The 14644-nt window shown below is 44.5% G+C and overlaps 1 protein-coding gene across 2 annotated transcripts in view; it reads left to right on the top strand.

Annotated features, from left to right (window-relative positions):
• Positions 1-14644, top strand: part of LOC115531718 (uncharacterized) — a 63443-nt gene that overhangs the window by 25481 nt on the left and 23318 nt on the right. For both annotated transcript variants that reach the window (XM_030341117.1, XM_030341118.1), the window contains exons 6-10: positions 1892-2083; positions 2935-3015; positions 3467-3579; positions 3893-3951; positions 5008-5097. In XM_030341117.1, coding sequence (XP_030196977.1) covers positions 1892-2083; positions 2935-3015; positions 3467-3579; positions 3893-3951; positions 5008-5097 — 535 coding nt within the window. The remainder of the gene's footprint in view (positions 1-1891; positions 2084-2934; positions 3016-3466; positions 3580-3892; positions 3952-5007; positions 5098-14644) is intronic.

Raw genomic sequence — 14644 nt, 5'->3', positions numbered from 1 at the left:
AGCTCTGAAGTCAATGATTACCCTGGCGGGGGGAAATGCTTCGTGTGTGTTTACTTTGCGCTCCCTAATGAGCTGTACCTGCTCTGTGGAATTGATTGTTTACCTTCTTCGACTGCTTATCAGCCCTCACCTGTATCTTGGTCTGAGAAGCTGCTGTGTTTGCCCAACTGGGATTTTCCCATCGTCATACAACAGGAGGCTCGATTATGGTCTGTCTGTTACTGAGCGGAGCATGAGTTTTTATATTCCACCCCCTTGCTTGTATACTGATCCGACATATCAGCAGTGCTTCTGTCTTTCAAAAGCACTGCTTCTTTCAAACCCCCCCCCCCCCCCCCGTTTGGGAATACAGATCTTTTGCTGGAAATGGTCACATAGCCCTTCCAACTGTGTTGAGCGACAGCCAAAAAAAGAAAGAAAATGCCCATTATGATTCTGAATAGACTGAACTCCAGGACCTCATTCGCATAACCGGCGTAACCCAGAAGAGCTTGCTGCTGCGCTGCGGCTCCAGATGACATAACGTGCTTAAATAATTATCACAGCATAATTCAGATATATGCAGTTCAGCGCTGGCGAACCGCTAATGCGGCGAAGGGCAGCTTAATGAGCTGATGAGAGAGAGAGAGAGAGAGAGAGAGAGAGAGAGATATATATATATATTTTGGAGTGTGTTGCCAGAAGTTAGTAGTGTTTTTATAGAAAGCTGTGGAAGCTGCTCTTGTTGCGTCTTGTGCTGAGCAAGACGATGTTCGAATAGTTTTGCTTTAACTGCCGTGGTTTTGTTCTCGTATACGTCTGGCGAAGTTGTCTGCATCCTTTGTTTCGTTCCATGTATTTCCCTCCGTTTTTCTTCTAGCTCCTAAAAAATAACAACAGTGCTTGTTTTCCATCTGAATATTTAGCGTATCCACTTTTCTCTGTCTCTACTACTGCTACATTATAAACTGCTGTTTTAGATGAGCTCCGCCATATCGTATTCTCTTCTTTGTCTTTAAATTCATCTTTCCATTCATCAATCCAACATTTACTTAATAAATCATCTATTGTTCACCAAATCGCTGGTATTCCATTAAAGCAATTCACCCCCAAAAATCTGGGAATTAGTTTGTAAGTATACAATTACAATTAGGGCATTTAGCAGACGCTTTTATCCAAAGCGACTTGCTTCGTTTTTAATACACACATTGACAGCAGAGTCAACCATGCAAGGTGACATCCAGCTCATCAGGAGCAGTTAGGGTTAAGTGTCTTGCTCAGGGACACATCAACACTCTAGGAGGAGCTGGGGATTGAACTAGCAACTTTTCGGTTACAAGACAACTGCTCTACCTCCTGAGCTAAGCCGACCCCACACAACTGGGAATGCGGAAAAGGAAAAAACAGTAATGCAATACCTTCATGAGGAATGTTTCTTCCAGTTTTCATATGTTGGGAATCTGGGTCAATATCAAAACAACAGAAAAACGCCTTCTAAATATTTGCAAGAATAAATAGTGTTTATGGCTAAATAACAGGATCATTTCTGACCGTGCATAATGGAGATTATGTATTATGTGGATTATGCAGCCTGGAAATAAGCTGAGAAGTTTAAATGTTATGACATTTTAGTGATTAAGGCCAATCAACCTCATTGACCTCCTTCCAACATGTACCTTCACTCTCTTCTGATGTAGTCTCTTATTCTATGTTGTTCTTATCCGACTCTCTCTCTCTCTCTCTCTCTCTCTCTCTCTCTCTCTCTCTCTCTCTCTCTCTCTTTCCCCCCCCAAGGAAAACGGACACTGGCCCGTTGCCAAAGCAATATAAGATACATACAGAAGATTCAAAACAACAACACCAAAGCTCTCCCTCTCTCTCTCTCTCTCTCTCCCGCCCTCTATCCCTCCAGGGAGAAGGCCCGCCTGGCCACGGACACGGAGCTGGACCAGGACCTGAGCGAGCGCCTGGGCCTGGAGACCAGCGAGACGCTGACCAACGGGAGCAGCCGGGCCGACCTGGAGGCGGCCAAGCGGCTGGCCAAGCGCCTCTTCAAGCTGGACGGCTTCCGCAAGTCGGACGTGGCACGGCATCTCAGCAAGAAGTGAGCGCCGGCGTACGCTGGGAGGAGGCGTGTGCGACCCCGTTTTGCTATGAGTGATGTAGTATACCACCAGGTGTGAGTGCGATGAGTCGTTAGAAGCCGTTTTTAAAATCGACCTCTTCTGACATCACAAGTGGGCGTGTCCACCTAGAGCTGTGCTGGATAGATCAGTCTACCAGCCTCCCCGGTGGACTGTAGCAGACGTATCTCATCTGTCCGTCATACATCTAGGTGGACACGCCCACTTGTGGGGCCGATTTTCCAAACGGCTTGTGACGGCTAATCACACTCACACCTGTTGGTATTATATGTCACCTTTAACTGGTGACATATGGACTCTCACACTGGACTCTTTTATAGGGTCGGACAGATCGCTCATCCCCTGGCAGATACTGTCATAAGCTGCTTTAGGCCGATCCCAATATCGATATTGATAGATGTTGATTTTGTCTTCGTTATGACTTCATTATTTTGCACAGCTGAATGGGATAGAAATTGCCAGTTGTTAACTTAAATTGAAATCTGAAAATTGCCGTGATTTCCACATTCTGACTGGCTGTGTGTTGCTCTAATCGGTTGTAATGAGATTGTTGAGCTGGATCTGTTCGTCAGCCAATCAGTCGTCAGCTCCCACTGATAATAACGAACGTTCGACTAATGAGTTTGCTCCTTACTGGGAGATAGTTTTGTTTTAGTTTTTCACGACAAGATTGAGACCCCAATGTGTCTTTTTAAAAGTCCCACCTTTGGTCCTCTTCCTTCCCGTTTCTCATTCCATCGCTTTATCATAATTTCCCATCCTATCTCCCTGCCTGCCTGCTGACCTACCTACAAATGTCTTCTCCCTACAGCAATGACTTCAGCCGAATGGTGGCAGCGGAGTACCTCAGCTTTTTCGACTTCAAAGGGCTGGCGGTGGACATGGCCTTACGGTACGTGCTGGTGGGCTACGCAGCGGTTCGACATTGAAACGCCTGTGAATCTGTTGCCTTGGTTTGTTAAAGTGGCCTTCATTAAATGGTCGTTTCTTGCTAAGAAAGTTTTGGGACCCTTAAGAGACACGTTGGCCTTGTTTGAAAACTGGAGTGTCCTGGTCCTCGCTTCACTCGGGGGCTCTCGTGTCAGTACATGCAGGACAACGCCGCTCCCTAGAGGCCAACTCTGGCTTTGCATGAGGGAGTGAACCCAATGCGTTGGTATCTCATGCTGTTCCACCTAACAACATCTATTTAAACAAATAAAATCAAGCCTATTCTTAATTCTTAAAAAAACCAACAGCAGAGATGCACGTCCCATTGAAAAAAACCAATGAAACATCATGTGCTTATCTCCTGAGTGACGCCTTACTTACCGCGCGGCCGGGTTCTGTTTCTCCTCCGACAGAGCGTTCCTCAAGCAGTTTGCGCTGATGGGGGAGACACAGGAGAGGGAGAGGGTGCTAACACACTTTTCAAGAAGATACCTTGACTGCAACCCGGGCATCATACCGTCTGAAGGTGGGGATAGATACAGGGGAAGGAAACGTGCACGTCATTGCAGGTTTACTCCTATCCTGCTCTTGGCGTCGTACCTAAAAACACTTAAACACCCTCCCATGGTCTTTATCCACCTAGCGTTCATGCATTCAGTTTCCTACCCAGCTAAGCGTATAGATCCAAGGTGGGTGCTAGGTGAATGGGGCCCATTCTATTAGCATGATCGCCATGTTGCTGCATACACACTTATCGTTAGTCTTTTTTTTTTTTTTTTTTTTCATTCATTTTGGAAATGGCGCAGTGCCCATAATGAAGTTCTTGTTTTGTCCTCTAGATGCAGTTCACACTCTGACCTGTGCTCTCATGCTGCTCAATACGGATCTACACGGCCAAGTGAGTTGTGTGTGTGTGTGTGTGTGTGTGTGTGTGTGTGTGTGTGTGTGTGTGTGTGTGTGTGTGTGTGTGTGTGTGTGTGTGTGTGTGTGTGTGTGTGTGTGTGTGTGTGTGTGTGGCACGGTAAATGGCTCATGTAGTGCAGACAGAGCACAGGTAATACGAAAACAAAAAGAGAACAGATTTTTTCAGAGAAGCTATTTTCATTAACTTTGGAGACAAGCAACAGTTCTAAATATAGATGGAGACAGTTAGATGTATTATATCAGACAAGAGCCCTTTCATCAGCTGATCTGGGATCAGCCCTCATGCCTTAAAAATCAGTCAAAAGCCTCCTCTTGGTAGGCCGAATTGAGGCCATCGGCGTCTGCGCCACGGCTACTAGGCTAACGGTCTGAGTGATTAAGCACAGGTCCTTCGAAGGGCGATCGGACGAAAGCTCTGAACTTTTGCTCAAAATCAAGCTGGGTTGTTTTAGGCACTGCTTGGAAAAAAAAACGGGAGAGAAATGCCATTTAAATCATCGCTGTAACCGGGGAAAAAAAACACAAGGTTGAGTTTAACAACCAGCGCTCTCTCCCTTCGGAGATGAAGGACGGCCTCGGATTCATGTGTTCTGTTGGCCTTTTTTTATAATTGTGATAATGAGTCCAGAAGCTGCCGTACCGCGGGGCTTTGACCCAGCGAAAGACCGAGGGACCCGACTGGGACATTGGGAACTAGGGAAGGACAACACTCCTCGTCATGGTCACTCACGCCAAGACAAGGATGGCAGGCCTCCATTCTCTCTGGAATAACGTTCATTTTAAACAACGGGACCGGGACACACGCTGTTTATGTATCTCAGTCGTAACAACTCTGTTCAAAACAACTCTCCCGTCTCCCTGTCATCCTTATGGCCCCTCTGTGTAATACGATTTCAACAGGAAATAGTGCACTGGGAGTTGGATGTTGAGTCTTTTGCCTCCCTCCCTTGAGATTTAAATGGCAGTGAGTGGATGTGTGCGAGCGGCGGCCATATTGAAACCTCCTCCGCGTGTTGTCTGTCTCCCTCAGAACCTGGGCAAGCGGATGTCCTGCTCGCAGTTCGTGGGCAACCTCGAGGGACTCAACGACGGCCAGGATTTTCCGAAAGACCTTCTTAAAGTAAGTGACAATAGGACTCCTTGCCACACACACACACACACACACACACACACACACACACACACACACACACACACACACACAGCTGGCGTGTGTGGACTCACGCCAGCCGTCACCCACCTCTGTCGTCCAGGGGTTTCCAATCAGTTGACCTCCACTTCCTGGTAAACCTCAGCCCTGGGGGTCACCAATTAGTAATTGTTGACTAATTGTTGTTGTTGTGTCGTCCAAACACAAGGCCCTCCCCCCCCCCCCTTCCGGGCATCTGTGTTCGTTTGGATTAGCGTTATTAGATCAGTCCATTAGCTTAACCCTGTCGACCTCAGACAACAACAGGTCCGGACCAATCAGACGCAGGTGGGGCGGGAGGGGCCGGGGGCGGTGGGGGAGGAAATAACCTAATCAACCGCTGGGGCCGTTGTGGCACCCCCTGCCCGTGCGGCCCTAATGGTGATGGCGTTCATTTCCCCGGCGAAACAGTCCGTCAGCGCCGCCGCCGCCAGAGCCGCTGGTACACAAGTCAACAGGTTGTAATTGGCCGTATCTATAATTCATAGGAGGGGGGGGGGGGGGGGGGGGGGGACGTGAGACCCGCGTCCCTCGGTGGGACCGGCTAGAATTCATTACCGGAGTGAAAGGCGGGGGCCGTGTTTATGCACAAACTACTCCATCCCCCCCCGTCCTCCCAAAACCAAACATGCACCCCGCGAACCCAGCGATCGAGTGAGAGACCCGGGGAAGCAGGCCCATCGACCTGGTGGCTGTTTTATTAATGTGCCGTATAGATCCGGAAACAGTCGGTTAAATCCTGCTTTGCACCAGTTCTGACTGTTTCCCTGCTCTCGTTCGCTCTCGCACTCGTTCGCTCGCTCTCTCACACACACTTGCTCTCCCTCCCTCACACTTCCTCTCTTGGTCTCACCCGCTGTGTTTACACCCTCTGGCCTCATGCGCACTCTCTCCCTCACTCTTTAAAGCTGATCAGCCTTCTCTGTACACTCGCAGTCAGTGCGGCTCCCTGGCTTTCTGCCTTTTGATTTTTTCTTAAAGCAGGACTCCTCTTTTCATCCCTTTTTCCTTTCATCTCCCAAGTTCCCTTCCCTTCCCTTCTTGTATACCTTATAGCATTCCCTCTCTTCCTCCCCCCAAGGGCATCTCTTCACTTCCCTCGCCTTTCCCTGCTTTTACCTTTACAATTTTCCTCACTATCTTGACATCTTGTTTATTTATATATATTTAGTGACTCCCATCCCTTCTTCTTCTTCTTCTTCTTCTTCTTCTTCTTCTTCTTCTTCTTCTTCTTCTTCTTCTTCTTCTTCTTCTTCTTCCTCTTCCTCTATCATCTTATCCCTATATCACTTTCGGCTCCAAAATGACCAACATTCCTTATCGTGCAATTTCCTGCCATTTCCTCTAATCCCTCATTTCCTCCACTCATTTCCTCCCTTTCCCATTTAAAAACCTTTTCATCTGTGCGCTACCGGGTTTACTGCTGCGGTTAGTAAATTGGGACACAGGATTCCTTTCCCCCCCATCTCTTATTCTCTCTCTACCGCTTTCTCTTTCTTTCGTTCTTTCTTTCTTTCTTAATTCTCTATTCTGTTTGGCTCACATTTCCCTGACCCAACGCACAAACACACACACACACCCACACTGCATAGCTAGCCCAGAATGCTACATTAAAATTTTTCATACTGCCCTCGCCCCCTCCCTCTCTGCGTGGTGCACTACAGGACGATGCACATATGTTTTTTTTTTCTTGTCACTTGTTAATTTTCTCATCTCCCCGCTGTGTCCCTTGGGTGGCTCTCCCTTCATCGTCACTTAGAGTGAAAAAAGGGATCTTTCTTCCCTCACCTTCCTTACCTCTGTCTTGGGTTCTTTGATTTCCGAAAGAGCACGACGCCCTACAAGTACACCTTTGAAGAAAGGAAATGTGTTCAGTGAACATCTCATGGTGGCCATCTTGACTACTGTGTTGAAAACTGATTGGTGTTGCTCGGTTTTTACTCATTCAGTTTTATTCTTTTTATGTGGTTGTTCCGAAAGGATCAAACCTTATTTCACCTAAAAATCTAGGCACTGGTCTTATCCCTCTGATTAAAGCACATATTGCTATTGGAGTTGACGCTTTGTCAACAATATTTTGTATTATTTCAGTTATTTTTATGGAATCAAGCAGAAAATGTAATAACAGTACAGTACAGGCCAATTCATTTTCTGTTACAATAGTATTACCTGGAGCAGGGCAAATCATTTGTATACAAAATGGAAATGATTTGCTGCTTCGTTTTGGAAACGTTAAGCAAAGCTAAACACTGTGCTGGCGTCCTGTCTGTGTGCTAGTTGGCCAGTGTGTCATACCGTTTTAGAGTCTGCCAGATGGGGAGGCTGTACTCGGAGGGACAAGGACACCTGGCCAGGCTACCTGCAGAGACTCCCATGCTTGAGCAGAAATCGTCTGCCTGGTGAGCTGTAAAATAACAAGCAGTGGCACTAGCAAGGCCCCTGTGTGACAGCTCCTCCCCACACAGTCTTTCGATCTTTCGTAAATTTTCACTCGAACTTCGATACCAGCAATGCTGTCGACTTGTTACTGTAGTGTACTTGTAAAATAACTCGCTGGTACACGACCCTGATTCGTAGTCCTGTGTAAAGAAAGAGGGCACACGCGCTCACAGAAGCTTGCCTAGATAAAAGAACGACAAACAAAGTTGGTGTCCGTGGGGTATTTGGTGCGTAAGGCTGCCAAAACCTGGACCTCCACTCGCCCTGTTGGTGAGCATTCCCCGTGGCATGTGGCTGTGACTCAACCTCACCCTACCAGATCGAGGGATTGTTCCGATCACAACCTAGCAGGGGAGCAAATTGCGAGTCATTTGTGACTCTGTGATGTCCGTGGTCTACTGACTGCCACAAAATTGTCACGGTTTGATGCAAAGGCCTCCTGATTGGGAGGCCTCGTTTGAGCTTGAGTGGTCGAAAATGTCGAAAATGGTGAAGGAATCAAATCATTCGGTCTTCATCTATTTGTACACGTTAGGGGTGTGCATCTCTCCTTTATTGGATGATCCGATACGTATTTAGATACATGCGTTACGATTGATTCAGGGACGATCCATTTTAAGATGGAACGTTATGATTCGATGATTCGATTCAATGCTCTCAGGATCCGGTACGATTTGTTGTGATATGATTTAATCCGATAGATAGTTAATAGTTGTTGAATGTTAACACTAAAGAAATATTTTTCGACCATTCAGCAGCGGACAAAAGCCTCAATATTGTAAATTGTGTAGGACAGTCATGAAATGTATTGATTATCCTAATTTTATTTTGAAAAACGTAATTTATTTTGAGATTATTAAAAAATGTCAGATCGCTCAAAATAAATGGATTTTTTCGACCAAACAGATCACTCGAAATAAATATTTTTTGGGGGAAACGGAATGAAATCTGTTGACAATACTGTCTTGATATCAGGCTTAAGCTTTACTCAACCGATTCGAAACGTTTAAATCGGTGCATCGAGCAATTCTTGGTTGTTTCAAATTGATTCAGGGGCCTGCATGTCGATGTAGTCGCATCTGTGAACCCTAACGTGTGATTTGTGAAGTCTTTCTAACTTAACCACTGTTGTTAATTTATGGAAAAATGTATTCAAACTGCTCATGTATCTTGATAAGGTTAAAGTTCTTGCTGGGTATGCAATATGCCTTTGCAATCAAGAGATTGACATTTCCAACTACATGGAAACAAAACAAAACTCCAAATAGTGTGTCCAATCGCAAAGCGACGGGCTTATGAATAACTTACTTGTGTTGTGTTTTTAAGGTCAATGAATTTTATGTGCAATCTCTTCCAACCGTACAGGAGGTTAACAAGTCTGTATCAATGTCGGCATCTGTAAAAAAGATTTGGTCTCCACTGGGTCCTACCAACCCTTTACCCAGACAAGGGAAGCTTCCTCTGATATAGATCACTGATATATTTCCTATTAATACTTGAATAGAGGAGGGGAGTTGCCAGATCTCTATCTGTATACCAGACTTGGGCGTGGCTTCATCTCTATCTCTATCCATCTTCATCTCACAAAGGCAAACACTGGGATATTTAGCTTTTGTTCCAGTGTCTGGAACAGTGGCTCGTTTTTCATAATGCATTGGCGTCTGGGACCTTAGTTAAAAAGAGAATAAGAAATGCTTCTCGGGGCTTGGCTGTGTTTTGTGTTTATCGTCAACCAGATGGTGATGATGTGGCGGTAAAGTGAACAGTCCATTTGCAGTCGGACATCAGGCTTTTTGAACAACCGGCCACTGTATGAGCCTGTCGTTGCTGTTACCATAGTTTCCAATCTGTGAGTCTTCCCTTTTCTATTTAGCAGTTGCTGTTGCCACTTGGGCCTCACACTGATCATTCAGTGGATTTGGTGGTGGAGATGGTGCGTGCTAAGATTGTTTAGACCCTACTATAGGGTTTCCCGCAGAAAATGTGTTAGTTAAGGTGGTGGGGTTTGCTGTCAAACCAGTGGGGGGGTCTTGCTATTATGCTAAATATTCAGCTTATTTTCATGCAAACTCTCAGACTTGCCCTGCAGCCTGATCTTTACACAGAGAGTGAATGAAGTTTAGATTATTTTATACTTTTGTATAATATTTACAATAAAATAAACTGACACGGCACTTTACAGCTTAGGCAGCTGCCTAAGCTGTAAAGTGCTGTGGGAATCCCAGAGTGTTTGTATCTCTGTTAATGGTGGTTTCGTTCTTAGCCTAGAGCACAGTTGATTACTTTGGGAAAAGGGTGTTTGAGGTGATTACCAGGTTTGTTAACAGTGAGAACCAGATCTGACTCAACAAACCGAAACAACTCGCGTCAGGCCATAACACACCTGTGCTTATTTTAGCCCTAGTTAGCTAAGCATTCACACGTTGTGTGAATAGAAATGAATGGGCAACAAAACGATCTGCCTCAAGGCATTGTTGCTGTCTAGGCTATAGCATGCATCATCAAATTGTTTTCTATACTTTGTCTTGATTTGTGATCATATTCAATATGCAGCTTGGTGCAACATCTGGAGAATCAGAATAACTGTAGTTATACTTTCAAGCAATTTTGATTTGCTTCCATTTTAGTGCAATTCAATTTGACTCTTTTTATTGTCTTGTGTGTTACGTCTTTTTATACAGCCAGAGCAATCTTTTTCCTCATAATAAATCGAACGACATTGATGCATTATTTTTCGATAAATAGTGACGTTATTCCATTTGTTCAGGCCAATTATGACATTGTTTGCTCGAGCATGCCTTTTGTTTACTCATTTTTGTCCGCTGTTGAATATCGCCGTGTGAACGCAAGCCAAGTGGGAAAGTGAAACATCATAACAAATGAGCCGCTGCTCTGTACAAATTCAGGTAAGCTAAAGGTGTAGGTGTGAATCAGGCAAGCGATAGGTGGGAATCAGCCTAGGTGACTCTTTTGCACTATGCTATCTATGCCCGCCTTTCCTCTCCTCTGAGTTAAGCCTTCAGAGCAAGTTTCTGTTCATCTTTTAACATTGTTATTTGGTCTATTTCAGGTAAAATTGTTTTAATCACTCCATCGATTCTTATTTAAACAAATACATGCTACGATTTGGATGTTGGTCAGACTGCGGTGCCCTTTGAAACTAAAATGGGAACTTATGAGATGGTTTCACAAGTCTAGTACTCACCCCTCAAAAATCCCTGACTAATCTAACACATGCTGTAGTGTAATTTGCAGCACGAGCAGAGGTTCATAGGCACTATTAGCAACCATCGACCGAACAGAGTGTGCATTCAACCCTGAGAGCATGGCTTTTAGGGTTGAAAAGCCATGAAGCAAGCCCAAAGAGCAAATGTGAACTTTGTTGAATATAACTTTCTTTTACTTGCCAGGCCTATACGTAAACCCATACTTTCTTCTGCACAAGCGGGAAAGATTTGGCCCAAACCAAATACAGGATATGTGAAAAATATAATTTATAGTCTGCTCACGTATGGATATTTTGCTGAGGAGTACATCTCTCTCTCTCTCTCTCTCTCTCTCTCTCTCTCTCTCTCTCTCTCTCTCTCTCTCTCTCTCTCTCTCTCTCTCTCTCTCTCTCTCTCTCTCTCTCTCTCTCTCTCTCTCTCTCTCTCTCTCTCTCTCTCTCTCTGATCAATGAGTTAGGTAATCTAGATCTACTTTAAGACAAAAAGTTTTTTGTCTTAAAGTCAATCGCATGCATTAAGCAGTCATTAGTTTGTACCTGAATGTTGCGCAAACACTTATTCATCATCCAATACAGGGTATTGGATGATGATGAGAAAGAGAATCAGAGGGAACCAACTCACTGTCTCTCAACTGTCCATTGGGGATTGAGTGGAGAGATCTGAACCAAGGATTCAGTGTGTGGGAGAGAAGCCAGGTGGAACAAGCCATAAATAGACCCGTAGAGAGGGACAGAGATCAACATGAGAAGACCTATGGAGATCCAGATTCAGTGTTTCTACCATGCAAATACGGAAACACTGAAAATAGCCTCTGATTGGCTCTTAGTTAGGTTTGGCTTCCTGCCTGGCAAGAAATGCTAAACGTTTCCTCAATTTGACAAACTGGGACTTCCAAAGTCTTAGTTCCTCTTCCTTATATTTATTTTAATCAGGCTACTGCTGCCATAACAGCAGGAAAATGAAAGGGAGATTGAGAGAGAACATTTACATTTTCTTTATCGAATCGGTACAACATATTCACTACAAAAAATGATGAAGTCCAACAATAAACAGCATTTATTTTGGCAGCAAGTAAGTAATTAAAGGACAAAGGTGCTTTTTTTCAAAAAGGAAACTGACAATTGTTCCTTATTCTGCATTTTTAAAACTTGGACTGGATCTATAACCCTGAATCCAAGGGGGTTTTATTTTTTCTTGTCAGCCATTTTGCTGACCAAGAGATAAACGTTGGAGTCCATGGACAGTATTTCAGTATTTCATTATTAACACACCACTAACTTGTAGCCTTATAACCCTCTTCAATACCACGGTACCAGTACTTTGCTTTGCTGAAGATTACTATTGAGAACCCAGTTAACTGGCTTCCCAGTCTGGAGCAAAAACATTGTAGATCATCTCAGAAATAGGGCAGCCTACCTTCTCCCCCTAATATGTTGGGCCATGTGAATAAGGCAATATATTCCTTTAATCTGGTTTGGTTTTGGATACATTATTTGGGGAAAAAGCCTACAAACCTCTAGTTTTAGAAGGAGAGGAGGAACTGTCCTGGTAGATCTGGTGAAATTGAACTCTGAAGTGTTAGGGAGGTTAACTGATAAGACTGTTGATCCGAAGACAACATCCAGAAGCTAATTGTCCAAGTCGTCTCAGCTCAAGTCGATCGTGGCCCCTACTTTCAGAAACTCGGCAGCCGGCTGTAGACCACAGTACCTGACCATTACGCATCGATATGAAATAGCTTGCTCCCTCATCTCAGATACAGGAGACCTCTGGTGACTTGCTTTTGGGTAGCTATTTAATTAGAAGGAGCTAGGCCATCGACGTCTTTGAAGCTAGTGAACAAGTCTCAGATCAGGCATGAGAGAGAGGCACCAACCGCTGACCATGGCGGCTCTCTGCCAACTGGCCTCAGCGCGCCTGTAGCTTCCTCAGGTCCCTGGTAGACGGCGAAGGTCAGATGTCCGTAGATGTATTTTCTGCCTGTTTCTGTTGGCAAGCATATCTCTACCCTGTTTCACCACATGGAAAGCGTTTATCAGTGTTAGCGTAGACTTCCGTTGACATACAGTGTGGAACACGCTAAAAAATGTTTACATTCAAACATGAACATTTAATGATTTTGTCCGACAGTCAATAAGTATGTCAATATGCCTCTCCTCTGAGATGCCATTCATATCTTTGCTCGTCTCAAACTAATAGAATTGCAAGTAATACAGACCTGCATACAGATTTCTACGCAGTGCATGGTTATCTGGGTCTGCAAACATTAATCCAAAACCCAAGGTCGTTTTCGGTCAACAAATTGTTGTCTTTTATTACACGTTTCTCTATCATATTTGGGACATTTTTAGATTTTACATTTAGTATTGTACTGCCTTGACAGAGGTCAAATCTCTACCGGTAGCTTTCCAGTGACTTTACTTTCAAAGTATTAATTTTATTGGGTTGTCGGGACCAAACAAAAACAAGGCGGACATTTCAATGTCGACAATGTGTCCAAACATGGCATAGTTATTTAGGATGCATAATGCTGGTTGTGTTGCGAAATATGATTAATGGAGAAGATTGTGAACACAATCTATCCACGCTCCATTGTTGCTGCGTACATCTAACAGATAATCTGGAGGCCAGGAAGCCTCATGTTTACATGATGAATAAATAAAAAGTTTGCTCTTATCCGGTACATCTGGTCTTGTGAGCAACATTACGCTAACCATTAATTTGCTCGGTGGACCGCTGCCTTTCTCTCTAGACCTTGCTCCGTTGTCCCCGTTACTGATAGCCAAGTCAATAACTCTAACTGACATATGTTCTCGGGAGAGTACTCCTCTCTCATCTGTCTTCTGAAGCTGAGGTCTGGCAGGTGATAACCCCAGCAAACACAGACAGACACACACAGACACACACACACACACACACACACACACACACACACACACACACACACACACACACACACACACACACACACACACACACACACACACACACACACACACCCAGCCGATGTGTGGTTAAATCTGCGCACATCATTTATATGAAATTGTGCTGTTGATAAGGATGATTATAATTAATGTTATATGATCCGTTTTATTGTTTTTATTGAATGTAGCAGCTGAATGAAAAGGATCATTTATTTATGATGATATCAAAATCCCAGTCATCATTTGTTGTGATGTAGTTACTCACAGGCACCGTGGGGCTGTGGGATCTGTCTCTTTAGAATTCATGAAATCCTCAAGACACTAATCATTATCGACGCTCACGCGTCGTCCCAAAGGACAGGGGTGGATTTGGGTGAAAAGCGATGCTTCTGCTAATTTTTCTGATGTTTTATTCATAGTTCAATCGCAGTGGTGCAGAATGTTAAGCACAATTTTGTTTCTCCCATTTCTTGTTCGTGTGTTTGTGTAGATATATATATATATATATGCATACAAATAGGCTTGCTTCCTGTCATTCTGTGACTCGTCCGCTCTCCTTTACCTTTCCAGCCTCTCTCTCTTTCTCTCGCTCCATCAGCTGAAAGGCAGCCATCGAATGCTAATTGCAATTCAGAGTGTATCAAAAAGCTTTGTTTCTGTGTGTGTGTGTGTGGTAACCGTGTGTATGTACACGTAGACGAGGCAGTTGGAAGAGTGTGATTCGCTGGTGAGTGACTGAAAAAAGGGAGGGAGTGAGGGACACGGCGAGGGAGGTGTGCATTGACGAAGTAGGGGGGAGAGAGAGAGGGAGACGCGCACACACGCACAGCGAGGGAGCGAGAGATAGAGCAGGATTCCTCTCACATTTTTATTCTACTGCGACTCAGG

This window comes from Gadus morhua, chromosome 18 (genome assembly GCF_902167405.1).
Source record: "Gadus morhua chromosome 18, gadMor3.0, whole genome shotgun sequence".
NCBI lineage: Eukaryota > Metazoa > Chordata > Actinopteri > Gadiformes > Gadidae > Gadus > Gadus morhua.
The sequence above is the reverse complement of the archived record's forward strand: the minus strand, read 5'-3'. Positions and strand labels throughout refer to the sequence as shown.